Below are 27,481 nucleotides of genomic sequence, written 5' to 3' on the forward strand. Positions count from 1 at the left end.
ACCCTTACAGTGCTGTCCTGATTTTCTGTCTCATCACTGGCCAAACACCCTTCCCTGACACTCTCCCACTTGGAACATTCAGAAGCCTTTCTTGGGGCGCTCTGAGGCTGTTGGACGAATCCCTGGCACTTGCCGGGTCCCCACTCCATCCTACAACAGCAGTGTGTGCTACTCAGAGCAGAAATGAGGCGAGCAGGCAGCATAAGGGCTGGAGTCATCTAGTTTCCATTTCCAAAATATGCTTCTTGCTTTCTCCCTTACAGTGTGACGTTATTTACTGGGGGCTGCAAAACCATTTCAATAAAGTTTTAAAATACTCTGGGATTATAGTCTTGAAAGGAAATTTTCACATCCATGGGATAAGCCCCTTTGGTTCCCGACTATTCCACGTGTAAGTCCCTGATAGCCCTTTCCGACATATCCGCAAGAGCACACACAGACCTACCGACATAGCCCGGCAGGCACGCGTGCGTGCACGCATGCACAGACATCCACCATGCACAGGGCACTGCGTGCAGCCAGACACCAGCAGGAACAATGCCCTGTGAAGACCATGCCGTTGCGTCTGTAATCCAGAGTGGGTGACGGAGAGCTGATAAGGGAGGAAGTGGGACCAGACAGTTTAATCCCTCAATTTCCTGTCTTCTAATCAGCCCCTGACTCTTTTGGTTTTAAATTAGAAACATTCCTGACAATATTCAGGACAGGTGAAGGAAAATCAACTAGAAAATAAGTAAGGACAGAGCATTTATTTCACTGTCTAAAGTTCACAGGAGAAATATGAGCGTAACAACAGGAAACCAAGATTTTAAAGAGGACAGTGGAAGTCCACAGGCTGGCCTGAACCACCAATCACGTTTCCGCATGAGGGACACTGTGGTCATAATTAGATTTAGAGGAGAAATGAACAAGTTTAACGTATTTGTGTCTCTCAGCAGACGATAGAGAATGTTGTACAGGGCTAACCTAAAAGAAAATAATGATAACTTAATATATGTGGGAGGAAAAAAACCCTTACCCCAACTAAATCAGATTTTGCTCAGAATTGATTACTGCTAATACTGTGAGCAAATAATATTTGGAATGTGGAGGAACTGCTGAAATTAATATATTCTTAAAACTAATAAAGTTACACATATTTACAATGGTGTATAAAATTTTTAAACTGTGCATTTAAAAACACTGAGGTGGTAGGGTCAATAAACTCTGCAAAAAAATAAAAAACAGTGCTCAAATGCATAAAGTGTAAGGTATACAAATGTATTTACTAAGGACTCTTTTAAAAGTGTACAAGGTGCTGAAACTATGATAAGCCTCATTATTTCCTGATTCTCTTCCTTTTAAGTTTTTCATTTACAGCCACTGAGGTAATTTCCAAGTTATTTTCATCATTATTACTAAACAGTGAAAATTCTTAGACGAATCTTCATTAGGCAATGTCTTCAGGGGAACAGAGAAAGCAGTCACTAATAAACATCGTTGAAAATTACTTTAAAAATTGACACAGTAAATACAATTTAAGATATGAATCCAAGTAAGTAACAATAACAAGAGTTTTCCATGAAATATGACTTCTTAATTTTGGGTCTGCAGTGGTTAAAGTTACCAATCATGTGGAAAGCGGGATAGAGATTTTTAAAAATTGTTGAATACAGCAAGACTGTGTTTCATAGAAGAATTTTGCTAGTTTTTCCACGATTACTTTTAAATACAGATATTTATGCCAAAAGGCACAGCATATCCTGCTTGCCCAAGCATTTTCCCATTGCACAAAGTTTGAGCTGTAAAAATTTGGATTAAATGGCACACAATTACTGTTTGAAAGATTGTACATCAATTGCTAAAGAGAATATTTCTGAACCAAGTGCTCGAGTGACTGGCTTGGGCGAAAAGGGTTGTAGTGTGATTTGGGAACCACCATTCAGAGCCTCCAGGAGTTTTTAAATTGAACGGCCAGAGAAAGACAAGTGCATTTTGGAGTTCACACAAAACCTGTCTGTCACACTGGCATCGCTAAATCCTCATGGAGAGGAGAATTTTTTTTGTGGCTTCTTTTTTACACCCGCGGGTAGAACAGGCAGGACCCTCCCGGACAGAACGATAGCTCGGAGCACCCAGGTGCTTCCACTTCATGTAGAGCAAAGGAAATGTTCACGAGGGTTTTCTTTCGGGAGATTTCAACTATAGATGTCACAACACGGCTAGATGAAGCTGATACGTAATATCCATTTCTTGATTTGCATGATTAAAGCAGTGGAGAAGTGGTTCAGATATCAAAAGATCCCTCATAAGTGGCAGCGCCAAAGGTAATTACTGTTCAAATGTGCACACTCGGACCTGGCCGCTCATTAACTTTCAAATTGTTTACACTCTGCAAGTTTGAATAAAAGTTTTCAAATGACTTTGGGATACTCAGAGCAACTCCTTGCTCCCCTATGACATAAAAACACATTTATCATTTCTTATAAGCCTCAACAACAGCAGCAAAAAGTGACTGAAAAGGGATGTCCCCAAGCAACATTTTAAGTTATAAAGCAACTGTTTCTTAAACAAAAAGCCTTTCTTAAGACAGCTATACTTTATATATAAAACGAATCCAAGATTAGTCGAGTCAGCCGACTGGCACAAAGTTATGAAAAAGTGCACTGATCCCCTACTGTAAGCCGGAGTTGTGGGGGAGGGGGAGAAAGCAAAGAGAGGTTGTTATTCCCAGTCTTTTATTAACCAGTTTCTTTCATCCTAGCGTGTCTTTATTACTTAGAAAACTAAAAATGGTCCGGGCTGTAGCCCATGTCACCTAAAATTCTGGAGCGGGCGATGACTTCCACAACCCGGTCCAACATATGCCCCCAAACTAAAACAAACAAACTCATTTGCCATACAAATTGTTTACGATTCATTAAAACGCAAAATTGCATATCCCAGAGCTGGCAGCTGAGGCCGGCCGTGGAGGGCATTCACTGCGTGCCTTTGTATGCTGTGCGGAGCACCCAGCCGGGCTCCCACCAGGAGCAGAGCCCGTGCAGCCGGACAGCGGTGAGGTAATTTTAAAGCTTTATTCGCTTTTGCTGGGAAACTCAGAGCTTGTGCTCTCCTTTGATTAAAGATCCCTATCAACAGGGGGAAGCTTAATTTTTCTCAGTTGGGAAAATTGTTTGGAGTAGTGAGACAGAGAACGGAAGGAGAGGGGTAAGGACTACTCCAGGAGAGAGCTCAGAGCAAATGTGAAATTTGTGTAATTTTAATTAGCCCTCTCCCCTTCACCCAGTTCTTCTGAAATTTCTCATTGATCACAAGACATTACACTAGCATTATTTGTAACTGGTAAATCTAAAATGCTATGCTATATGGTCGCCTTTAAGGGAAAAAAAATGGATTTGTTCTCTCAGCTTCTTCGGAGAGCGCTCTGATTTCTCACTCCTTTTCAAAGCAAAGACCTGAAGTTGAGAGAAACTTCCTTGTGTTTGCAGCTAAGCAGCATGTGAGCTTTCAGCATTGTTTATTTTTAGTCAGCTGCATTGCAAAATGTTTCCACTACTTTTATATGTTATCTTCCGGGTGGTAGAACATCTGTAAAATAAGTTTAAATGAAAAGCAACTTCCAAGTAAACTTTACAGAAAAAGAAGTTACAGTTTTCCAAGTTTAAAGAAAGATGCATTTGGTGGTCTCTGCAAGAAATAAAGATGACACAAATTGCCACAAAATGTAGCAATCTATAAAACCTAGGCACTCTCAAGATACAAAGAAGAAGTATGTTTTCCTCAGAATATGACATCAGCAGGCAGTTTTTTTTAAACTTACAAGTTAGTCTAGAAAATAATAGCCCAATCCGTACATTCAATTCTACTGTTTAACAAGCCTCAGAGGGTGAAGCAATAGCAGCATCGCTGTACATAAGTAAACTTTATTCTTGCTGGCAGAAGCTAATGGGAATGTAAATGCCCTGAATAGAAGTTCAGGGTCGAAATGGATAGTCTACTGCCAGCCTCGTTAGCCAAAAGCTGCACGTAACACTGTCCGGAAATCACTGGTGGAGTTCCTGACATCCGGCTAAGAAATCGCAGGTTAAAATGCACACGTACACACATACCCACAAGCACTTTCGCCCAAGTCCTTGGAACAGACACTGTGCACCCCAAGAAGCAGCCGAATGGCATCCTGTGGCAGCTCACTTCTAAAAGCCTCTCCATCCTCCGAATTCCTAAAAGTCGCCACAACGACACCGCTACGGTCCACGCAGGGGAAAGGACTCTGCAGATCGCACGGCGAGCGCAACCGTGTCCTGTTTTGTAGTCCCACTCACCAGTCTCCCCTTCAACCTCGCTCTCTTAAACTGATATCTATGTGAAACGAGCTGAAGTTCACGGTCCAGTTAGGAACGGATAATACATTCATTGTCCTGGCAGCAACTTTTTTTTCACTCCCTGGAAGAATTCACGCTTGCCGCAAGAATAATAATTACGGAAAACTAGAAATACACTGCTAACGAATTAATCCTTAACGGACACCACCCTAACGAGGGCGGCGGAGAGGCGCAGACATGCTTCCTCCGGACAATGAGCCATTGTGCACCTCCCGCCGGCCCCACCTCTCAGTCCTCGCGGGCAGAGGTGGCCTGTCCTGGGTGACCAGCACCAGGAGTTAACTCGTTCTGCGGCTGCACGGTGGAACTTTATTGGAACTGACTTCTACCCAGAGCCCTGGAAGGCGGGGTGCAGGCTTTGCCACTCAGAGCTGGAGCCCCTGAGAGACCAGGACCTGATCCGACACAAACAAATGGGGACATTAGTGCCAGCTCTGCCCTGCTGGCGGACAGGTAGAGGGGAGTCAGAGCACTGGCACCAGTCACCGAGACAGGCCCCCAGCGGGGCAGGACACACGTCCACTTGGGGCTGGTTTTGCCCAGTGCCCAACATGCGTCCTCAGAAAACACCAAAGCCAGGAAAGCCATCCGGAGCAAGGGCAAAGCCCCAGGGGCAGACGAGTGTCTCGTTTGGTACCGGACATCGCCTGGCCAGAACGCCCACTCCACCTTAAAACTTCTGATACTGTTAAAAAAATTAAAAGCAGAGGAGCAAACTCCAGACCCTGTCCCCCGGCACACAGGGCCAGCGCTGCTGGGAGTGGAGCTGCCGAGTGCAGAGAGGGGGAGGCAGAAGCGGAGTGTGACTGCCTCGCTGAAGAGTGTGAAAAAATCAAACGCGAATTTGATGAATGTGAGGTCTGGGACATTTTGTCAAAGAGGGAGGGAAAGTAGAAAAGAAAAAAAAAAGGCAGTCCCGGCTGCCAACTCACCATCCACCAAGTTCTGGCCGAGATGTCGTAGCAGAGCTGCCATTTGATGGAGCCGTCGGAAGCTTTCCCTGCCATTACGCTGTCAGCAGGCTTCATGTGATGCTAGCTCACAGGAGATAAGACACCTAATTGAGAAAACATTTGCGGTGGCATGTGGGGCAACATGTAGTCCGGTCCACACCATATGGAATCATGGGTAAAAACATCTCCTTGACAATGAACCAATCTCTCCAGACCCAGTAGCAAGGTGAAGTGGATGGGAGTCTGCTGCTAGGACTGTCTCTCTCCTCTTTGCAAACACGAGCCCACTGCTCACATCAAAGGGAGGTGGTTAAAATTAGGGCTTCATCACTCAGATGATTTTGGTCTGCAAGGTTTTCCCTCTCCTCCCAACAACGACCCCCCACCCCCAAGGAGAATAAAGAGATTTAATAGGACAAAGGCAGGTAGTGGACGGGAGGAAGATCGCCACAGGCTATTAGCCTAAAATTTCTGCTTGACAGATGGAACTGCTTAGAGACTATCATGCAATGTTTTGGGCTTTTCTCCCCCAGCCCCCCTCGCTTTAAGTCTGATTCAGTATCTGTTTTTCACAGCCACTTTTCTCTAGAACGTGAGCTGCGCATTTAAAAAAAATGTTTAGTTCAGTTTTTCAGTTTTGCTGTCTTACATATCTCTGTTGGAAGCAAATTGAAAAGTCTAAAACTAAATCTGGGACTAGCTGAACAGGTTTTTCCAAAGAGGAGAAAAAATTCCAGGAGAAAATATTCCCCTTCTTCACCTTATTTTTAAAAATTGGATTTGCTTGTGAATTTGGTTGTGAAGGAGCCGATTTCCAGCCCCTGGGGTTTTGGTTCAGTGGCATTTTGTGGAGACATGTGTTTTCCCTGGGAGTAAAGAAACACATTGCCGATACAAGCCTCTCCCAGGCTACACACTGCCTATATTTTGGGGAACCTTTCAAAAAAATTAATTCTGGACTTCTCCAGTTTTTCTAAATAAAGTAATTGAGCATTATCAATTAGTTTAAAACAAGTGAGGCTATAATTGACATAAGTACCTCCTTAACTAGGGGAAGATCACTTCTGATTTCTTTATTGTAAGCTAGTCATTTTCTTTGTAGGGATTGTAAACTGAGGGGTTTTTTTTTTTTCTGAGAGAGAGAGAGAGAGAGAGAGAGAGAGAGAGAGAGAGAGAGAGAGAGAGAGAGAGAGAATCCACAACATAGACCTGCCAATAAGAAGGGCTAAAAAACATTTTTTTTTTTAACTGAGGAAAACTTCAGACAACTGCTACATTTCAAGTCATTTTATCCAGGACTACGTGGGCAGAAGGAAGCAGAGTGAATGATTTGTGTCAGTTCTGTTTATTCCTTCAGACGGGTGACAGCAGGGACCGCAGAGGGCCCTTTCTTGGAGCACGCACCAAAGCCCCCTCATTTGCTGAGACCTAAGCGACCGTCCCAGGAGCCGGGCTGGGGTCTGTGGGCTGCATGCTCTCAGCGTGCCGAGCAGGCGGGGGGCGGGGGGATTCACCCACCTTTGACTCTCAAGGCCTCCCCAGGGAGACTGCTTGCAGAGTTCTGCCCCTGCAGCTCCACTTGGATTTCTTTCTAGTCACATTTTTGACAGAATAATATTTAGATTAACTTATTCAGGCCATATTTTAAGTTACGAAGCCATAAAATTTGGTATTTTTAAAAATTTCTTATTTCTGACACCTTCTTTAGAAGGTATTATTTTAACTATTTAATGTCATGGTAATACAGTACCTAGCTGTTTTGACAGAAATAATTTTACTTAAGTGAATTTCATCCAGTTTCATCAGGAATGCTTTCTGATTTGAGGCATGATGCACAGAGGGCATCTAAGAGCAAGGCACAGATATAATAAATAATTTGCTGTTCCTCGTCACCCTCGACATAATGGGAAGGAGGCTGAGGCTAATTATGGAGGGCATTGTGCCTGTGTACTTTCTCCCGTCACCTGGGCCTCTCCCCTCAGGAGAGGGCGGCTCAGGAGATATTTAGTCACCCCGCTTCGGTGCCCAGGGACCCAGGGACCCAGGGAGCTGCAGCTGGCCCTTCCTCAGGACCCCGCCAGCCAAAACCTGCTCTGGGAAGCTGCAGTTCACCGTTGGGAGGAAGATAAGAAGTTGCAAACTCTATAAAACATAAAATAGATCCCCTCCCCCAAAGGGAAAGGAAAATAGGAAAAGAAATGCGGGTGTGTTGTCTTGGGTCTGCCTCTTGCCTTGCTGCAGCCACTGTTCTCGTCTCTGATGGACAGACAGGACCAGGGTCCGCTGCCTTCAGGGTCTGGTCCAGGCTCGGAGGCCCAGAGGCTCTGGACTTGGCCACAGTCTGCCGACCTGAGCGTGTCCTGCAGCAGCCAGGCAAGGAGGGAGGAAGGAGTGGCCTGTCCCAGCACCTAGGAACGAAGAGGGCACAGGGGCACAGAGTCCAGATTGCCCGGTGCGTGTGGGAACTGGAAGATCTGAGGCAGTGGCATAGCGGGTTGGAACACAGACATGAAGCGTATTACTGGATAATAGTGTTTTAGATCCAGAACAATTAGGTGCGCTTAACTTCATCGCTGTTCTCTAAGAGACTGGTGGAAGCTGTCCTTCTTCACACAGCAATCGGTCCTTTCACAGTGCGGCCTGCTGTTAATAGCCTTAAAACAAGATTAAATACAACATGCTAAATATTGCAATTATTGTGGGAAATAAAATTATTTGGTGAGCATAATGGGGAGCAATTGAAGCATTTAACGTGATCCAGGAAATGCTACTCCAAACAATTTCATTTGCTTTATGCATTTTTCCCCTCTGATTGCTGACAGATGCCTTTTTGGAAACAAACATCTAAATGCTTTGCTTTCAGTCAGAAAAAAAATGTAACAGAAAGTGGCTACATGTTTTGAATTTAACTCTTGTCATTTGAATACTTCTCTGCAGTGCATGTGGGTGAATCTAAGGCAGAAACGGCGCTCCTGTCAAGAAATGAGCCCCTGGAATCTGAGATTTCTCACTCCCTTTGAGGATGAGTAGGAAATGGGACCCTGGGCAGTGCAGTCAGGGTGGGCACTGAGGGGAGAGGAAGAGGTACCGGGAAAGGTCCTGACTTGTCACTGCAGGGAACCTTGGACTCAGTGCAAGTCACTTCCAGCCCACTCTGTTCACGGACCCAGGGCGCCCCAGATAAACCAGCACCCCTTTCACTGGGAGATCCCCGAGCATGCAGAGCATGGGGTTCCCCTTGGCCTCTCCTGCGGCGGACTTGGGTGAAGTCTGTGGCACAGAGGAGAGACACAGGCGTCTGCTGTGTGGATGTAGGCAGCATGCAAAGGGACCTGACTGCTGCTCAGTGTGTGCAAGAGCATGGCTGGGAGCACTGCTCCGGGAGTCCACGTACTGGCTCTGCTGGTTGCTGGCTATGTGATCTCTCGTGGGCTGTTCAGCCTCTCGGAGTCTCTGTGCTCCATACTGATCAGGAAAGTAGGCTGTAATGCTGTGTGTGTGTGTGCGTGTGTGTGTGTGTGTGTGCGTGCACGTGTGCATGGCTACACAGTCACAGCTGGATGCACAGCCTGCACCTGGTGCGTGGTTCCTGACGTGCGATGGTGCTTGTTTCTATTGGTTTCCTAGGAGGGGAGCCCTCTGCCCCCCTTTCCGGCCTGGCTCTGGGAGGCTGCACCAGGCTTCTTCCCTCCAGCCTTCTGTGGTAACCTGAGTTTGCTCCCAGCACGGAGGCACTCAGTGCCCACTGCTGGAATCACCCTGAGTCCTGGGGGTAGTGCAGGGACTGTGCCTTCCTCGCCTGAGGAGCCTGGAGTCAGCAGGGAGGCCACGGGTCAGAGAAGGATGGTGCAGAGCACTGGTGCCCTGTGTCCCGGACTGTTCTCATATGCAGCCTCTTCTTGTACTTTGGCGCTGCTCTTCCCTGGTAGCTCACTGTCTGCCTCCCCATGTTAGTGCCTGGCTGGCCGGGTCCCAGTGTCTCTAGCTCTTTCGGCTTCCTGTTGCCTCCCGTGCCTGTACTACCCATTGGTACTTGATGTAGATGGCCTGCGTTATTATTGCCTGTCTTTGAAGAACATATGTCTTTTATTCATTCACTCATCCATTAAATGGCAAATTCTTCAGTGCATCCAATTAAGTTTCTTTTACTTTTTAATCTGTGTTTCTAGGACCCTTGGAAATGTGAAACCTTCGGAAAGCAACTTGACTTTGAATGCAGCATATAATCACTGCTAACACACCCTGTGTATGCTCTTGGCCCAGCACTGTTCCAAGTTCTTTCTGTTTTTCCAGGTAGGTTCTCAGGAGGTGCCATTTTACACACAGCAAAGCAGATTTCAGAGGGCACGGGGACTTGTTAGGGTTCCAGAGTCAGAGGTGGAGGGGCACCCAAGTGCGGGGATCATGATCGGTGTCGTGCAGCCTCCAGAAGTGGAGAGGGATTAGACACAGGACCTGTGGCTGGCCTGGCTCCTGAGGTGCTTTCAGGTGCCATGTACCATGCAAGCAGGGTGATGTTGCGTCTTCCTATTTACAGGTCAGGGAGAGAAAGGGGAAGGTCAGGCCAAAAGCTGCGAGCTGAACAGGCAGAGTGAGGATTCGTCCCCGAACGCTGTGCCTGGCTCCTGTCAGGTCCAAGCTCTGGGGAGATATGTTCCCTTTTGTTTACACTGTGAAATATGAGGCTTAACAAACATTGATGACCTTGAGTGACAACAATGCTGGACATGGAGAAATGAGAAATGTTGCTGAGGCTGTGGAGAGGTTCAGGAAGGGGCAATGGGTTTCTAAGATAAAACAAGAAAAGACAAGACAAGACAAGACAAGTCTGTATTGAGGAGAGGTCATCTACCATTCACACCTAGGTCTTCCTCCAATGGAATCAGGTGTTGAACACGAAGATGGTCCTCAGAGCCTCACTGTGTGACCCTCCCCTGGGTGTCTCATCACTTGTGGGCTGTGGGCTCTGGGCTGAGAGGAAGGAGCCACTTGAAAGGTGAGTTAAGTCCCCACAGCCCAGGAGATGCTCTGTTTCTTGGTGGAGATTTATCCCATTTCAGAGAAAGCGGCCATGATCCCTGATCAGGTGCATACCATCGATGGGGTTGAGTTTTGTGACTTGAATAAGCTGTGGTCCCACCTCACCTGGCAGGGCTGTGTCACCAAATGGCAGAGGCAAATGCCAGGCAGGGAGAGGGCAACCCTGATGTTGCCAGATCTAGCCACCCCCATGTATGTAGGTGATCTGCCTGGGGATCGTGAGTGTGTGCATGTGTCTATGTGTGCGTGCATGCATGTGTATGTATGTGTGTACATATATGTGCACACATGCTTATGTGTGCACACATGTGTGCATATGTGTGGGTGCATGTGAGCATGTATGTTCATGTGCGTGCATGTGCAGTGTGTATGTGTGTGCCACACGTGTGGGTATGTGTATGTGTTCTTTCTTTGCCATGTCCTGAAAAGACTTAGTTTTCTTTTTGGTGGCAGTTCTTGTGCCTCATTTCATCTCGTAAATTCTTTTTGACTTTTGCTCTCTCTTTGGATTCTCTGTTTCCCAGCTGTCACCCAAGATTGGACTAAACTCTGTGCCTCTTGTTAAAAAGAAAAAAAAGAACGAACACAGTGCAACCCTCTAATAAGCACATTCACAACTTTCTGTGAGGCGCTTAGGAAAACTAAAAGGTTAATATATTCTAACTAGATGTTGGGTGTAGAATGTCAGATCTGTCAAATTTCATTAGAATGCACTGCTCATTGGAAAAGATTTGATTTCTTTTGCCACTGTCCTACTACGCTCCAGTCACACGCTGCCAGCAGCAGCCCGCTGAAGACCGCAGGCTGGCAGCACGGGCTCGGGTGGGAACCAGCCGCACGACCATCTGTTTCCGATTCTTCACTGAGCCAAGAAGTGCAGTGAGGAGCGCTCTGTTCACCAGGCTGGCTTTCCAGCTCACGGTATTAGTGTTACAGAGGAAGTGATCTCTCCCAGACAGCAGGGGAGCCATATTCCTTATGGAGCAGGACAGCAGCACACGTGCACGCACACTCACAGCACACACGCACAATGCTCAGACATCTTTTGTTAAATCATGGGAAAGGCTGCCTGAAACTTACTACTTCATGGGGTTAGAAAGTGTTTTCTATCCAGGGAGATGGCTTGAGCCTCCTTTAACCCTTTGAATGCTGCATATCTCTGGGATGCTCCCAGGGGCTTGGTTGAAATGGTCAGAGGAAGGATCTGAACCATCTTGAGTGAGCTAACGTTCAGGACCATGCAATTCCAGAGATCATCACAGAGCCCTTGCCCAGCTGGCAAAGATGACCTGAGCTCACACAAAGTAGCAGCATCAGCTCCTTTGCCAGGGTCCTACCCCACGGGCGGGTGGTAGGCTCTCTGTGGACACCAGAGCAATGTGCTCTTGCCTTCGTATGTGAGGTTGGGCCTCCACCTGGCTCTGGTGGGTCATTTTTAGAAAAATGGAAGTGAAGTAGCAACACTGAGTATGTGAAATATGCTAGCAACAACACTTAATCTATGTTATAAACACGGATTTGAGGACAGGTAGTTGCCACCAGGCAGGGTCTCAGGATGCAAAGAAGAAAGATGTGGCATCACCCAGGGGCATGTCCTCTGCTGGCCTTGTCTGTAAGTGGGTTGGTGACAGAGACTGACTTTCGGGACTGGTGCAGGGTTAGATGAACACTAACCTGTGTACTGGCCCTTGGCAGGTGCTGGAGAGACATTGATCTCTCTTTCCTCTACTCCTGCCTGCATGCTGGGCCTGTGCCTGTCCCGTGCCCAGGGTCCAGGCTTCCTTCCTCAGGCTTGGCCTGTGGAGGTGCTGCACAGAGCCTCGAGCCATGCAGTGCCTCCTGTGTGCTTTGGATTATGGTGAAGGAGATACAGCTTTTACCAAAATGAACTTTTTTCATTTAAAAAGAGGAGGGGACTCAGCGAGGCCCAGCAGAGTCACCAGGATTCAGGGCCAGGTGCTCGTGGGGCCATTGCCACAGGGACCATGGTTGCCAACACTGCATTGTCCTGTGTCATTCTGATGACCTGGGCTCTGGCCACCGCTTGACCTGGCTGCATTTCACCCCAGTGGCTGGGCTGTTCCTCACTGGGTAGCAGTAGAGGTGCAGAAGTCCCAGAGAGATCCCCAAAAGCAAGTTGGGGTTTGTGTGGGACTCAGAAGGTCTGTGAACAGGAAGTCTCCTGGGTGGCCAGCCAGACTGGAACCTGCAGGGTAAGTTAGAAACCAGGCTGGTCCTAACGGAGACTTATGGGACCTTCTGGGCCCAGGAGGCTGGGTGCCTCTGCAATGCCCTCCTGAGCTAGGGCCGAGGGGCCAGGACCCCCAGCACTTGGAGTGAGCCTGGTGGACTAGGAAGAGCCCTTAGCTTGACTGTGGCAAAGACAAAACCCATGAATCCCAGCTCCAGTGTCCCCACCAGCCGGGGTGGCGTCCCACAGATCTTCCATGCTTGGGGGTCCAATAGCTCAGTTAGCTGACAGCACGAGGCCCATGACTCAGGTCACTTCCTAGAAGGCAGGGAAGAGGCTCCACGTCCAATTCAAACAGAACGGCCCAGGTGCATCCAGGAGCAGCCTTTGTCTCCAGACAGGGAGGACAGGTAAAAGTCAGCGAGAAGCTCCCATGCTCTGTGCTGGAAACCTGCTATGGAGAGAGGGCGCCAAGAAGGCAGTGTGCACGCGAAATCGGTGTTTCTTATCCAGGTATTCCTGCCTCAGTGTATCTTTCCCACAGAGCATCTGGGCCAGAAAACGAAAAAGAGATCCCCAAATCTGCAGCATTAATGGCGTGTGGTTACATTTTGTGCTCCAAAGGTTAACTTTGGAGAAAGCTCTAAGCTCCTGTACTGTCTTGAAGAGAGACAGTTTGCTTGGAGGGGGATGGGAAAAGATCTTAGAGCAGGCACTCCTTCCTGCTACACCCCAGCTCCCTAATTTTTTATCTTGGGTCCCCAGTCAGGTCCTTTTACTTGCTACCACATTTTAAAAAGTTGCCATTGTATGGGCAGTGGACCTACTGCAAGAGACATGGGGGTCCTGGGGAACTGGAGCCTCAGTTGGTGCCCTGTCCCTGGGCTGTGAAGGGAGAAGAGGAGATGCCTGTCTCTGCGCCTTTCCTCTCTGTCCCCACATACTGGACTCTACCTCACAGGGAGCGTGGACCACGCCTTGGGAGAATGGGATTCCTGCACCCACTGTGGGCCATATTCCTGCTGCCCTCCACTCGTGGGCAGAGGGCTTCTCTCCACATCTTGCTGCACTCGGGGCTCAAGGGCTTGCACCGACAGTTGATGTTCAGCCCCTGCCCTTCTCCCTCTTCCAGCTTCCTGTGCTCATAGAGCTGTCCTGTGCAGAAGACAGGGTACTGTCTAATGAGGACAGAGCTGGCCCCATGCAAGGCGGTGACCTCCAGCACACAGGCAGCAGAAGGATGTGACACTAAGGGAGCACAGCGTGGGGTGGGGTTGGATGGGCTATTTGCATTTCGTGCAAGCCATAGTGATGAGGGTGGGCTTGCTGGGTGGTGAGGAGGATGGCAGATGTTGGCATGGGGAGGAGGAGCAGAAGGGCCACAGGATGAAGAGCAGCGCAAGGAAGCAAGGGCCTGGTGCTAGCCCATTCTGAGCTGTCTCCCGTGGCACAGTGGGAGGGTCTCACCTCCCTGCATCCTACTGTTCTCTCTGTGGATGGCCTGCACACCTGCCCTTTCCTGTATGGCCCACGGGCTAAGAGCTGCTTCCACCTTTGCAAATGATTGGAAGACATGGGTGAAGAATAATGTACAATGACACAGGGAATTGTATGAAACCCAGGTTTCAGTGATCACAAGGAGGCCTGTGGGCCATGGTCATGCTCATTCACTATGCTTTGTTTATAGCAGTTCATGTGCTGGGAGACCAGAGGAGAGATGGTAGGGTTGAGACCAGATGGCTTGAAAGGCCGTGGACCTTTACTCTCTGTTCCTTGACTGGAAAGGTCTGGGAGGCCCCTGGCAGATGCAAAGGGCCAGGCTGGAGACTGACGAGCTTGGATTCTAGGTACAGGACTGTTGCAGATGCCCTAAACTGCCATGCCAATTTGCTCACTGGCAAAATGGTAATGAAAATGCCTTGCAGTCTTGCAGAGATTGAAGAAGATATTGTCATACAGAGCTCCTAGGATAGCAAGTGGCAACATAAATGTATTTACAGACAGCGGTTGATGGCAACTGTGATTGCCTTGAGATATGAATAACCTTTGAGATAAGGTAAATGTGATAACATTGTGAACTCCTGGACTCGTGGCCATAATGCCTACTTTAGGAACTGTCCATGATGAAAAGTGATTTCTGATCAGAGATCAACAGGGAAAGGGAAGGATGTGTCTGCTCCTGCCGCAACTCCTGGAAATAACAGTAACAGTTGAAAGGGATGGGACACCTGTTGTGACTTGATATCGACACTCCACCTGCTGTCTCGTCCCAGCCTCCGCAGAGCTGGGAGGTGGCTGCCCTCCGAATCATAGTTCAGATGGGAGATTGAGGCCTGCAGGGTTAGTCCCATCTCAGCAAGAGGCAGAGCCATGACTTGGACTGGCAGAGTCTGACGCCAGATTTTCTTCTCCAACCTACTTGGCCTCGTGCACATCTGATGAGGGGAGCAGGGACCCCCCTGAGACTGCAGCCTGCGTCCTCCCATGGGAGCACTGCATGGGGGTGTTCTGTGGTGGCTTCTGGTTGGGAAGATGCTTTTGCAACAGCAGCATCTGTGCCTGGCCAGCTCCTCGGGGAACCCTGAGAGGCTGCCGCTCGGGGACTCTGGAGAGCCGTCCTCTTGGGTGGCCCCATGTGTGACCGTGACTCAGGTAAGGGACAGGAGTAAGGCTACACTGGCAGTGGCAGACACAGTGTGTCTGCTTGCTTCTCTAGTATCATGGCTTGATGTGGGAATCTGCTCCCAAAGAGCCCTACAAAAGCCCCAGGCTGCATCTGAGGGCTCTGCTTGGTCTCTGTGTGTCACAGTGGGTTTTCTAGGGGGCAGTGCAGGAACAGACTAGAGTATTCAGGGGTTGTCTGCCTCTTGGCCACAGGGAGTAAGGGTAAACATTATTATTTTTATTTCTATTCTGTTTCCAGAATTTATCCCTAACCCTACTATGTATTGGATGACTCAGAACCCTGATTTCTCTAGCTCCATGATTTCTCCTCTGGAGTCTCACTGTAAATGTGGTCTGATGACTGTGCCAGATTGATGCTCATTTTAACATTTTTTAAAGCCCTGAAGAAATGAAGGGAAAAAGAAGTTCTGTGCGGCTCAGCAACATCCAGGTCTGCTCCACAGCCACAAGAGAACAACGCTTACAAATGGAGACTGCTCCTGCTGTGGTACTGTGAAAACATGCAGAAGGAACCCAGGCTGGGGAAAACCCACGACTTACTTGTTAGAAGACAGGAGGAAGATACTCCTCAGTGTTAATGCTTGTGGTTATAAATGATGGAATTATGTGTTCTTTCTGGTTGGCTTCCATAGTGTCAAAAGTTCCGTTAATGAAAAGGTACCAATTCTATACTGAAGGGCATACAGTGTTGAAAAGCCGTGTGTGCTGCTGGTAACTGGTCTCAAAGCTCCCTCCTGGCGCCTTATCTCTGCTGGCCTCATGGCTCCCTGACCCAAGGGAGGCCCAAGGGCTGAGGCAAGTAGTGTGACCCAAGCTTTGAACCCAGACGTTGTAACCCACCCACAGCTGAAACTGTGCTCACTGCTCAGCAGCTTCCTGTTTCTGCCTGCCCTGTCCACGTCTGGCAACTACTGCTCTGCTTTCAAGCGTCTGTGAGTTGGCCAATCTGGATGTCTCGGTAAGTGGAATCATGCTGTGTTTGTCCTTCTGTGACTGGCTCGTGTCATGTACTATATGTCTGGGGGTTTCTTTACTTTTTGTCTTTTTTCTTTTTTAAGACAAGGTCTGCTATGCAGCCCAGGCTGGCCTTGAACTTGCCATCCTTCTCCTCAGCCTTCTGAATGCTGGGACTTCTGGTGTGTATCGCCATGCCCTTCTCAAGGCCCATTATCTGTATGAATCATGTTTTCTTTGTCCATTCATTTGTGAACTTATGGGTAAGCATTCAGGTTGTTTCTACTTTTTGAACATTGTGCATAATGCTGTGATTAACAGGGGAATGCAAATATCTTTCTGAAATTCCTGATTTCAGTGCTCGGATTACTACCCAGAAGTGAGGTTACTGGCTTTCACGGTAGTTCCGTTGTCAATTTTTAGTGGAACCTACTCACCATTTCCCATGCAGGGATGCCATGCTCGGTGTCCACACATGGTGCACAGCGTTCCAGCTTCCCCCAGCCACTCTCAGGGTGGAGGTGTCATCTCACCAGGGCTGGCTTACATTTCCCTGGTGATGTGTGGTATAGAACATCCTCTCACATACCTGTCGGTTATTTGTGTGTCTTCTTTGGAGAAAAAAACTTTGTAAGTTCTTTGCTCAGATTTTGGGTTATTTTTGTTAATGCAGTTAGAATTCTACTTTTATCAGATATATTTGCAAATATCTTTACCCGTTCTCTCTTCATTATGTTGGTTATTTCCTTTGATGTGAAGAAGCTTCATAATTTAGTGTAGTTCTGCTTGTTTGTCTCTTTATTCATCAGGATTGTTTTGCAATACAGGGGATCAGATCAGGAGTGCTATTCCCCTGAGCTGCATCCTCAGCCCTGTTTACTGTCCAAGTAGGGTCTCATTTGGTTGCCCAGGCTAACTTCAAACTTGAGATTCTCCTGCCTCAGCCTCTCAAGTGACTAGGATTACTAGGCATACACCATTGCACCACATTCTTATTTGTTTATTTTTGCTTTTGTTTCTGTTTTCTTGCTATCATAGTAAAAAAAACACTGCTAAGACCAATAGTAGGGAGTTTCAACTTATGTTTCCTTTCAAGAGCTTTGTAGTTTCAAGTCTTGCACTTATGTCTTTAAGCTAATTTGAGTTAAGTTTGTGTATAATGTGAGATAAGGTCAAATTCATTCTTTTGCATCTTTTCTCAGCACTATTTGTTGAAAACTATATTTCCCCTTGTACAGATTTGGCACCTTTGTAAAAGGTTATTTGATCATAAGACCTCCGGATAGCTTCCGGGCTCCTAGTGTGCTCTATGACTGTGTGTCTGTCCTCATGCCAGTATCACACTATCCTAGCCCATCTCTTGTTACTGAGACACAGAGCTGAAGGAGGACACAGTTTCGGGAGTTTCAGTCCATGGTTAGCAGAAGTGGCCTGAAGCAAGGGCCTGTGTGGAGGGAGGACAGCTGCTCATGTCGTGGCAGAAGGGAGCAGAGCGAGGAGGGAGGACCCTTCCAGTGATGTGGAGCCCTCCCGACTTCCACAGTGGACAATCCAGTGATGATACAGCACCCCAAGACCCAGTCACCTCCTAAACACACCACGGCTTTGGAGTCAGTCTGCATTTAAGCTGCAGCACAGACTGTTGTATTCACGGCTGCCTGGTGTATGTTCTGAAATCAAGTAAGGTGAGTTTCCAAGTTTGTGCTTCTTTCTCAAGACTTTTTGGTCTAATCAGGACTTTTAAATTTCAGGTGAATGATGGAATTTTAAAAAATATTTCTGCCAAAAATAAAAGAAGTTTCTGCCAAAAAAGGTGCCATTGGGATTTTGACAGGGCACACAGTGAAGCTGGTAGCTCTGGTTGGTTGTACCGACATTTTACTAATACTGTTTTTGCAGCTATGAATATGAGATGTTATTTTCTGTACTTGTGTCTTTAATCTCTCCCCAAAACACTATAGTTTTCAATTGTATAGTATTTTACTTTCTGGATTGAGTTTATTCCTAAATAATTTAATCTTTTTAATATTATTGGAAATAGGATTGTTTTCTGAATTTCCTTTTTGGCTTGTTGTTAGTGTATAAAAATGCAACAAATTTTGGGTGTGATTTTGTATCTTGAAAATTTGCCAAATTTATTTATTAATTCTAACTACCTTTCTGTGGGGCCTGCAGACGTATAAGATGGTGCTGCCTATAGATAGGGATAATTATGCTTCTTCTGTGATTGTCTTTTGGCTTCTTTGCCAGCCCAAATGTGTTGAGAACTCAACCAGCAGTGCTGACCTTGGGCACCTCACCTTCTTCTGACCTTGGAGATCTTGAATATCATGTGAGGGTGAGCTTGTCAGACGGGGCTCTCAGCATACCCACCAAGGGGACTACCTCCTCTTCCTGGCCTGTTGGGTGTTATATTATGTAAGTGTTGAGTTTTGTCAGATGGTTTTTCTGTATCTGTTGAGATGAACACAATTTTAATACTTTGTTCTGTTAACGTGGCATATTACATTGATTAATTTTGTAGGTTAGACCATTTTTGCATCTTAGGGTAAAATGTCCTTGGTCAGAGTATATAATCTTTTCTACATGGTACGAATTCAGCTCACTAGTATTTTGTTCATTTTCATCTATATTCATCAGGTATATTGGCTTGTGGTTTATCTTTCTGGCAATGTCTTTGTCTTTGGTACTGGAATAATGCTGTGTTATAGATTAAAAACTGGTGGTCAATTTAACGTCAGCTGAATTAAATCATCATTCTGCTGAGTGTAGATGTTCCACCTGAGGAAAGTTGCCAGCGTAAGTAGAGACTTGGAGAAGGAGAAGTGAGGTGTTGGGGCACTTTGAGTTCTACATGTTGCCATTTGAGCCGTTGGTTTTCCTGGAGGAGCTTGTCATAACTGGCTTCCCCAGTGTGAGTTCAACCATTGTCATCGGAGGCCCTTGGGACCTTGTTGGTGAGTGGCTGTGGTTCACTTTGGGGGAGCTCTGGTCTTACACTGAGCATCATTTCCTGGCTCCAAACGGGATGGTGTGAGGTGTTTAATTTCTAGGACAAACTCATCATGCTGGCTTCCTGGTGTGCACTCCACTGTGCTTATCACTGGGGCTTCTGTGTCACTGAGGATGGCTGTGGTACTTTTCAGGACAGTCTTGGTCTTTATTATGAGCGTGACTTCTCAGCTCCAGCGTAGAACCCTCAACTTACCAGCACAGCTCCTTCACCCTGCTGGCGTAACCTTTTTAGCTTCCACTACTGAGCTTTGGGCCTTCCTAGCACAGATCCATAAAAGAGACTGGTGTGAGTCCTTCTTGTAGGCTCTAGTTTCCAGCTGGACTTGTGGGAGGCACTGTCATGGGCTCTGGGTCTTCATCTCGACTCATGTAGTTCATTGCTGTTTGATCCAGGCCCTTGGAAGAATATTTTATGTCTTTAGTGTTGTGGATAGATTTCCTGCACTTTCTTATGTTAAACTCTGAGTGACCATCATAAAATAATAATATAAATCGTGTCCTGATTCTAATTGCTCTCCTCACAACCCCTGACTACTACATGATGGCTTCATGAAAAGAGTGTGGAAATGTTGGGAAGGAAAAAGACAAAGAGTGAGCTTCTTATTTACCTTTCTATCACTGCTGAAACAATATACACAACACCGAAAATTAAGAAAAGAAAGTTTCATTTAGCTCACAGTTTGTAGAGGTTTTGGTCCATAATCAACTGGATCCAAGGCAGGGTGGCACATGGCAAAGAGGCAACTATCATGGAAGCTGGGGTGGCAGAAGACAGCAAAAGCAGCAAGAGAAAAAGGAGGAATCGAGTCTCTTTTCCTCACTTACACTGTATGCTGGGTATCTGCCCTATGACTGGTATATCAGTCATATTCCCAAATCTAGTGCTAGACAACAAATCAATCACAGACTCTAGATTCAGCTGTCTTTTTTTATCATAGATAAAATTTTTTGCTGGGAAGCAGACCCTGGCTGAAAGCCTAAGATTTGGTATGTTGTGGCTTTGTTTTCATCAGTCTCATGGTATTTTCTAATGTAGCTCTACCATATTCTTTGACCTATTGGTTGCACAAGAATGTGTTGCTAAATTTCTACACATTTTAAATGCTAAATTTCTATACCTCTTTGATGGTGACCTTTAGTCTCATTTCATTATGGTTGGAAAAGGTACTTGGTATGATTTCCATTTTTAGTTATTTAGGACTTGATTTGTGTCCTAACATGGTCTATGCTGAAGAATGTTCCACCTCCACTTGGGAAGAGAGAGAGTCCTGGTGCAGTTGGGTGGGATGTTTTTTTTCTGTCTGTTTAGTTCATCTGGTCATAGTGTTGTTCACATGTACTGGTTTCTTATTTATTTTCTGTTTGGATATTCCATTCATTATTGAAAGTGGAGTACTGTAATCTCCTACCATTATTGTGTTGCTGTGTATTTGTGTATTTCTCCCTTTATTTCTATCAAGGTGATATATATATATATATATGTTTTCCATTGCTGGGACAAAACACTTGACACCACTTAAAGAAGGAGAGGTTTAATCTGACTCAATTTCAGGGGACTCAGCCTATGGTCAGCTGGATCCAAGGCAGAGGCACCATGATAGAAGGGCCTGGTGGGGCAAAGCTGCTTAGTTCATGGTAGCCAGGAAGCAGAGCAGAGGAAGAGTGTCAGAGAGGAAAGGGTCAAGGACCAGACATAGACTCTAAGGTCACACCTCTGTGATCCACTCAGACACACCCTGAAGTGTGCTTTACTAACCCCCTGGGTAGTACCAGGCCTATCAAGTTGATAATTAACTTTAATCATTACAATATATGTGGGTGTTTTAACATAGAATATGTACATATAAATACAATTATTTGTATTTAGAATTATTATATGTTCCTGGTGAACTGATGCCTTTATCATTATATAACATACAATGCCCATCTTTGTCTCTCATGTTAAAGTCTTTTTTCCTACCATTAGTCTAGTAGCTTCTGTTATTTCTTAGTTACCAAAAAGTTACCATTTTTATCTATACTTTTGCTGTCAGCTTGTGTGTTCCATCTAATGTGAGTCTCTTGAAGATAGCACATAGTAGGATCTTGATTTTAAAATTCCATTTATTTAGCTGCTCTGTGTCTTATAATTGAGGAATTTAACCCATTTACATTTAAAGTAATTACTTATGGAAATGAACTAATAACTACCATTTTATTGTTTTGTGTGTCTTATAGCTTCTTGGATCCTCTTTTTTTCTCTTTATTATTGTTTGGTGAGTTCCTTTGCAGGGACATGGCTTGGCCCTTTTCTCATTTTTCTTTTTGTGTCTTCTACAAGTATTTTCTTTTTGGTTACTGTGAGGCTTACATAAATCATCATATATTTATAACTACCAACTTTAAGCTGATAAAACTTACCTTCAACTGTATATTAAAAAACTACCTTTATGGTCCCCCTTTTTATTAATATCACAAGTTGTATTTTCAATATATTTCAAATATTGTCATATTTTTATAGTTTTAAATATTTTTAGACTCTGTTTGCTCTAGTGTTACAATTAAGATTGGTTTATACACCACCATTATTATAGCATGGTGGCATTATATATTTGTCTATATGTTTACCCCTACCATTGAGTTTTATACTTTCATATGCTTTTCTATTATTTCAATTTGAGGGACTTTTTTTTTTTAGCATTTTTTGAAAAATGGGTCTTGTGATAATGAGAACCTCCAATTTTCTTCATCTGTGAAGATATTTCTGTTATTTTTGGAGGTAAATTTTTGCAGATAGGGTGGTCTTGGCTGGTAGGTCCCTCCTACCCTTGTATTTTGAATATGTACCCTGAACCCTTCTGTCTTGAAAGGGCCCAGCTGAGAAATTTATTGATATCCTCATTGAATCTCCCTTGTATGTGATAAGTCACTTTTCTCTGCTGCTTTCCAAGGTCTGTCTCTGTCTCTGATTATAATCTCTTTCAGTGCATGTGACCTTAGAGCCATTTTACTTTGGGTCCTTTGGGGTTTTTAAATCCAGATGTCCATTTCCTCCCACAGATTTAAGATGTTTTGGTCATTATTTTTTTTTAATAATCTGTTTGCCCCATTTTTTTCTTCTTTTTCCCCAAAACTCCCATAAATGTATTTATTAGTTAGTTTGATGGCATCCGAAAGTCTCTGTGGCTTCCTTCACTCTTTCTCATTCATTTTTATTGTTGCTTCTCTGGGTAATAGCAAGAGATCCGTATTTTTTTCTTTTGAGACAGAGTCTTACTATGCAATTCAGATTGGCCTTGAACTCACTATGTATCCCAGACTTGCCTTGAACTCACAGTGATCCTTCTGTCTCAGCTTGTCAAATGCTGGGGTTACAGGCATACACCACCACATCTGGCAAATATCTGTTTCCGAATTAATTTATCAAGTCTACTCTTGAACTCCTAAGGTGAACTTTTTAGTTCTCTAATTGTGTTCTTTAATTTCTGTTTGGCTATTTAAGATCCTTTCTATATCTTTGGTGATACTATTATTCTGTTTATTTTTACTTTTGTGAATTTACTGAATATCTTTATTGTCATTATTTTGAATTCTTTGTCAAATAGTTCGTACATTTCCATTTCTTTACACTAGGTTTGGAAATTCATTTTGTTCCTGTGATTGGGCCATGTCTTCTAGTTTCTTTATGTGCTGTTTAGCTTTGTCTGGAGTTGTGCATTTGAATAAGAACCCTCTCTCAGTCTTTACATGTTGGCTTTGTACAGGAAAGGAAACTTACTGGCTACTCCAGATAAATGTTCTCAGAACCTCATAGTTTTTCGGAAATGGCACCTTCTCTGTGGTGGATATGGACTCCAAGTGAAGGGATTACTGGCTTCTTAAAGCCTGTAGTCTCTTGCTCCCTCTAGTGCCTCTTTGCAGCATGGCACATTCCATTGAGTTGCCACAGAATCAGGAAGTCAGGTCCAGCCCTGGGGAGCTCCCTGGAGTGAGCTGGATGGTGGACACATGCTCCACCCTTCTCTTACCTCCCTAAAACCATAAGCTGCTGAGCTCACTCTGTCCTCTCAGCCCCTAGAAGTGCAGCGAACACTGCTCCCTCCTGAGCGCTATGCGCAAAGCATACAGAAACCAGTGTCTCAGGAAGGCCCCTCAATCTCTCTTTCTTGATGGAGCCTCCCTACATTGCCCAGGCTGGCCTTGAACTTGTAGTCCTCCTGCCTCAGCCTCCCAGTGACTCAGGTCACAGGCACATGCCACCATGCCTGGCACAGCCATTTCACTGTGACTCTTCTTGGCTTTGAACTTGCTTAAAACTGTGTACCTTCTGCAGTTCCCGTAAAGGTTTCTGCATATATTTTTAGTCAGGTTTCTGGAAGACAGTGGGTTCTGGGGCTTCCTGTGCTGCTGCCTTGCTGATGCTAATGGGTGAGAAATGAGAACTTGTTCCTTACATGGAGCACTTACCAGCACCCTAGATTCTTCTGCTACTGGTCCCTTGTTCTCTACCCCTCCTCCCACAGAGCACTTTTCTCCTCCTCCTCAGTTCTGCCCCAGGTCTGTGAGCCACTCAGCACCATCCTTGGATCCCAGCAAGGGCTCAGCTCTGTGCTTGGCCCGGGAGGACAACACATGGGACAGACTCACTCGGGGCACTGGACACCTGTCATGGAGGGTCTGCAGCTCAGGGCTGAGTCGAGCCAAGCATCATTCTCACGTGAAAACCTCAGAATAGGGGCAGATTCTCTTCAGAAAGTGGGAAACAGTGGAACAGGCATGCAGAATGGAGGAGGTGCCTTAGCTGGCTGACCAGCCTCTCTCTCAGAAGGCCTGGGCATGAAGATTCCTGCACATGTAGAACCATTTTCTTCTGGCGTATGGATGGAGGGTCTTCTCTCTTACTACTGATTAAAAGATGGGTGATAAATCTAAAGAAACTTTTCTCAAAACATACAAATGGCCCAAGGAATGTGAAAATCATGCTCCATATCACTGACCACCGGGAAACTTGAGCTGGAGCTGCAGTGAGAGACCAGCTCACGTCAGGTAGAAAGGCGCTATTGAAAAGGGTAGAGATAACAAGCACTGGTGAGATGTGAAGGGAAGCCCTGTGCTCACCATGGTAGGGATGTGCAGCCATACAGTCACTCTTTAACTGACAATTAACATAGTTGTGGGTTTAATGGCCTTATGTTTTAATAAAGATGACTTGGATTTTTTTATCACCTACTTGTAAATAACACATTTTTTCCTTCACAGAGATTGTTAAAAATTTGACTAGATTGTCTTAGAAAGTCTTAATCAAAACTGCAAGTATTTATTTCAAACAGGGTCACAGATAAGGAAGTTCAAGTCACAGGTGCAAACTCCAATTTGTGAAGATACTTGAAAAGTTTTCTAGAAGTTCTAAATTTAGTCTCTCTTAATATTTTAGAAACAGCCTTATGAATGTGTTTGTTGGTTTCCCACTGTTTAGACACAACACCCACCACCAGGACAATGAAGGAGGCAGGGTTTATTGAGGCCCACAGCTTGAATGGCTTCAGACCTTGTCCAATGATATAAATAGAAAAACAGCATGGTGCAAGAGCAGCGGCAGAGAGCAGCTCACCTCACAGTGGTCAGGATCCGAGAGGGAAGGGAGGAAGGGCACAGGGGAAGCTGTCCCTTCCAGGTTGTCCCCTGTGGCCCCACCTGCTCATAGGAAGTCAGGGACAGCAGTCCTGGGATCCCCTTCCAAGCACCTGAGGCTTCTGTGCCATTTTAACTGTAAACCACAATAACAAGCACAATAATGAAAAAGTGTTTCCTAAAACCAAGCCCATATTTCCATATATCAACACCTCAGTATCCTCTGGTTTGCCCTAGAGTGACTTAGAGTCATTTTCAGTAAGTGCCATAACCTGAAAGAAATGAATCCATGAAAATATTATTTGTCTGTGCCTCATAGTGCTTCACAGAGTGCTCAGGCTTGGTCCCCACTGAGACATTCTGATTGGATCGGTCTGGCTGGGGTGAGGCTGCCACTCTGGCCTTGTTCTGGGAATAGGTCTGAGTGTTGGAACTCCCCAGGGAGCCCTAACAACACAAACACCGGACTCTCCTCCAGATTGCTGGCTTGACAAAAGGCTTGGGTGCCATGCTTTTTCAGTGAGAACACTGGCCAGCCAAGTGCCACAGTCTCCAGAGCTGGGCTTACTGAGTCAGAGAACAGTGGTTTCTCTACAGATTCATTTTAATTATTAGTGGAACACTTGAAGTAAATAGCACAGCCTAATACATTTTGAACAATGAATCTTCTAAAAAATGCCGTCTTTGTTCATGTTTATGACTGTAACGTAAATAGACCCACATTCATGCACACATAGCCCTATGAATAGAAAGCAATGCACATACGATGTGTTGCTAATACATATGCAGACCCTTGTAATGTGTCCATTTCAACGCTAAATATTTAAATTCTCTTTAAAGATGCCAACAAGCTGCTAATTCATGATAATTTCATTCTGCTTGAAAACCTTACAACATTCCAAGTATAACTAGTACATAATTTTCAGTGCTAATATTGAAGCCTCAAGTTAAGAACTGGATAATTACTGAGTAATTACCTGGCTTTTGGTGTCTACACACACTGATGGTGCCAGAGGAGTGCTGGGTTGATTTGTATGCTTATAAATTATTCACCTGTTCTGCTGGAGTTCTTGAATTTGCATTCATATATTTAAATACTCTCTCACTTTATGAGTATTTGCCTGTGGCTGAAGAGTCTAATGAAAACAAAACCAAGTCATTTGTCTTTGCTTTTCCATGCTCCTAAGAAGTGAATCTCATTTCAAAATCATCATTTCTAATCTCTAGGCATCTTGGTGACCTAATCAGTTTATTTGAATTTTGGAGGCTGAATTTTCTAGGTTGTTTGTCCTTGGTTCGGGGACAATGACTTCGTACAACACACACAGTTCCCTAATGAATTTAAAAGGAAGCATCAGTAGAGTAACACGGTACCAGCTCTCCTGGCTTAAGTCCCAGCTGTGGGCATTGGTAACTTTGTGGGCTCATCACCTGTCAGCTTTAGGGAATCAGTTTTCTCCATGGCCTGCTCTCCCAGTGGGAATATCAGGGAGGTTCTCAGCCACCCCTAGCAAGAATGTGGGAGTACAGTCTTGGTGTCACGCTTGGGGATATGGATCTTGAATGGAAAGACAGAAGGATGAAAGTGAAATCGATTAATCATATAGGCAGTGTCTGAAGAACCAGCATACTACATTTTCTCAAAGGCTGTGGTTCCTGTCATTTCTGAAGTTTTGCTCATAGTTTCTTTCAAATTCTTCTCTTTTTCATATTTTTCAACACATTTTTAAGGAGGTACCATCTTACTGAATTTGTGATGAACTCTTAACAGAACTTTAAACTTCTGAAATAACCATAGATTTGCATGGATTTTTATATTTAGAATAAACATGGAGGATTAACCCAAATTTCTTAGCTCAGGACAAAACTCAGATGCTTTAGTTGACCTGTTCATGGCCACCTAGATTTTCAGCGGCATAACGTCTCTATGTAGTTTGTTAAACTTTAATGACAATTTTCTTTGTCATTTTTCTGATTTCTTGACTGCTTATTTTGGGATTTAGGATTTGGAAAAGCAAGATTTTCTCAAGAAATGCCAAGAAACAGTTCTGATCTGGAGACAGTAGCATGCACTCTGCTAACTGGTTCTTGGTTTCTTGCTCTGGACCATCTCCTATCACGCCTAGCTCCTCATAGTGTTAGAGCTGGATCTCATCTTCTCACCTATGTGTTATTTGCTAATCAAAGCAGCTCTATTTCCAGCCACATGCAATGTGCCTTTTAGCTGTCACAACATGCTTTTTTCTAGAAGCATTCGAGAGGAAGTGTTGCTTCTACTGGCAAAGGGTTCTCAGATGATGTGCGGTTCAAAGTCCCCAACCCCACAGAAACCCATCTTTTTCATTCATCACCATAACTTTAGTACAAAAGCCCCTGTGACACTGTGACATATTTTGTGTTGTAGTTCAGCTCTCTTTAGGATTGGATTTTTGGTCTGGTTTTGTTAAAATTCCACCTATGGCTAAGTGAGATAAAGGTCTCTTTGAGTGCAAAGAAACTTTCCTGCTCTTCAACCATATTTGAGCACTAAGCTCACCATTTCCCCTGCATTTTCCATGACCTGGAGAAAACTTGCCAACTTGTGTGTGCTGCATGTTCCATGCAGCAGCCAGTCATCAGCCAACCTTGTGTCTTCCAGTTTACTTGACTCTGAGTGCTATAGATGCTGA

At 45.2% G+C, this 27,481-nt stretch overlaps 1 protein-coding gene and 1 long non-coding RNA gene across 5 annotated transcripts in view; one reads left to right on the forward strand and one right to left on the reverse strand.

The window, feature by feature from the left end:
- Nfia (nuclear factor I A) overlaps positions 1-5,523 on the reverse strand; it is a 421,148-nt gene extending 415,625 nt beyond the window's left edge. The window contains exon 1 of one of the 4 annotated variants that reach the window (XM_063259700.1): positions 5,297-5,511. In XM_063259700.1, coding sequence (XP_063115770.1) covers positions 5,297-5,392 — 96 coding nt within the window. In that variant the 5' untranslated portion in view covers positions 5,393-5,511. Of the gene's footprint in view, positions 1-5,296 lie in introns of all 4 variants that reach the window. The other 3 variants (XM_063259705.1, XM_063259699.1, XM_063259713.1) reach the window with 3 other exon arrangements.
- The window catches only part of LOC111754290 (uncharacterized), a 126,300-nt gene continuing 101,611 nt past the window's right edge, over positions 2,793-27,481 (forward strand). The window contains exons 1-4 of the long non-coding RNA XR_002788996.2: positions 2,793-3,041; positions 9,487-9,610; positions 10,183-10,313; positions 16,106-16,191. This is a non-coding gene — a long non-coding RNA (uncharacterized LOC111754290). The remainder of the gene's footprint in view (positions 3,042-9,486; positions 9,611-10,182; positions 10,314-16,105; positions 16,192-27,481) is intronic.

This window comes from Cavia porcellus, unplaced genomic scaffold (genome assembly GCF_034190915.1).
Source record: "Cavia porcellus strain 051 isolate PalLab524CR breed Dunkin Hartley unplaced genomic scaffold, mCavPor4.1 scaffold_1, whole genome shotgun sequence".
Taxonomy (NCBI): domain Eukaryota; kingdom Metazoa; phylum Chordata; class Mammalia; order Rodentia; family Caviidae; genus Cavia; species Cavia porcellus.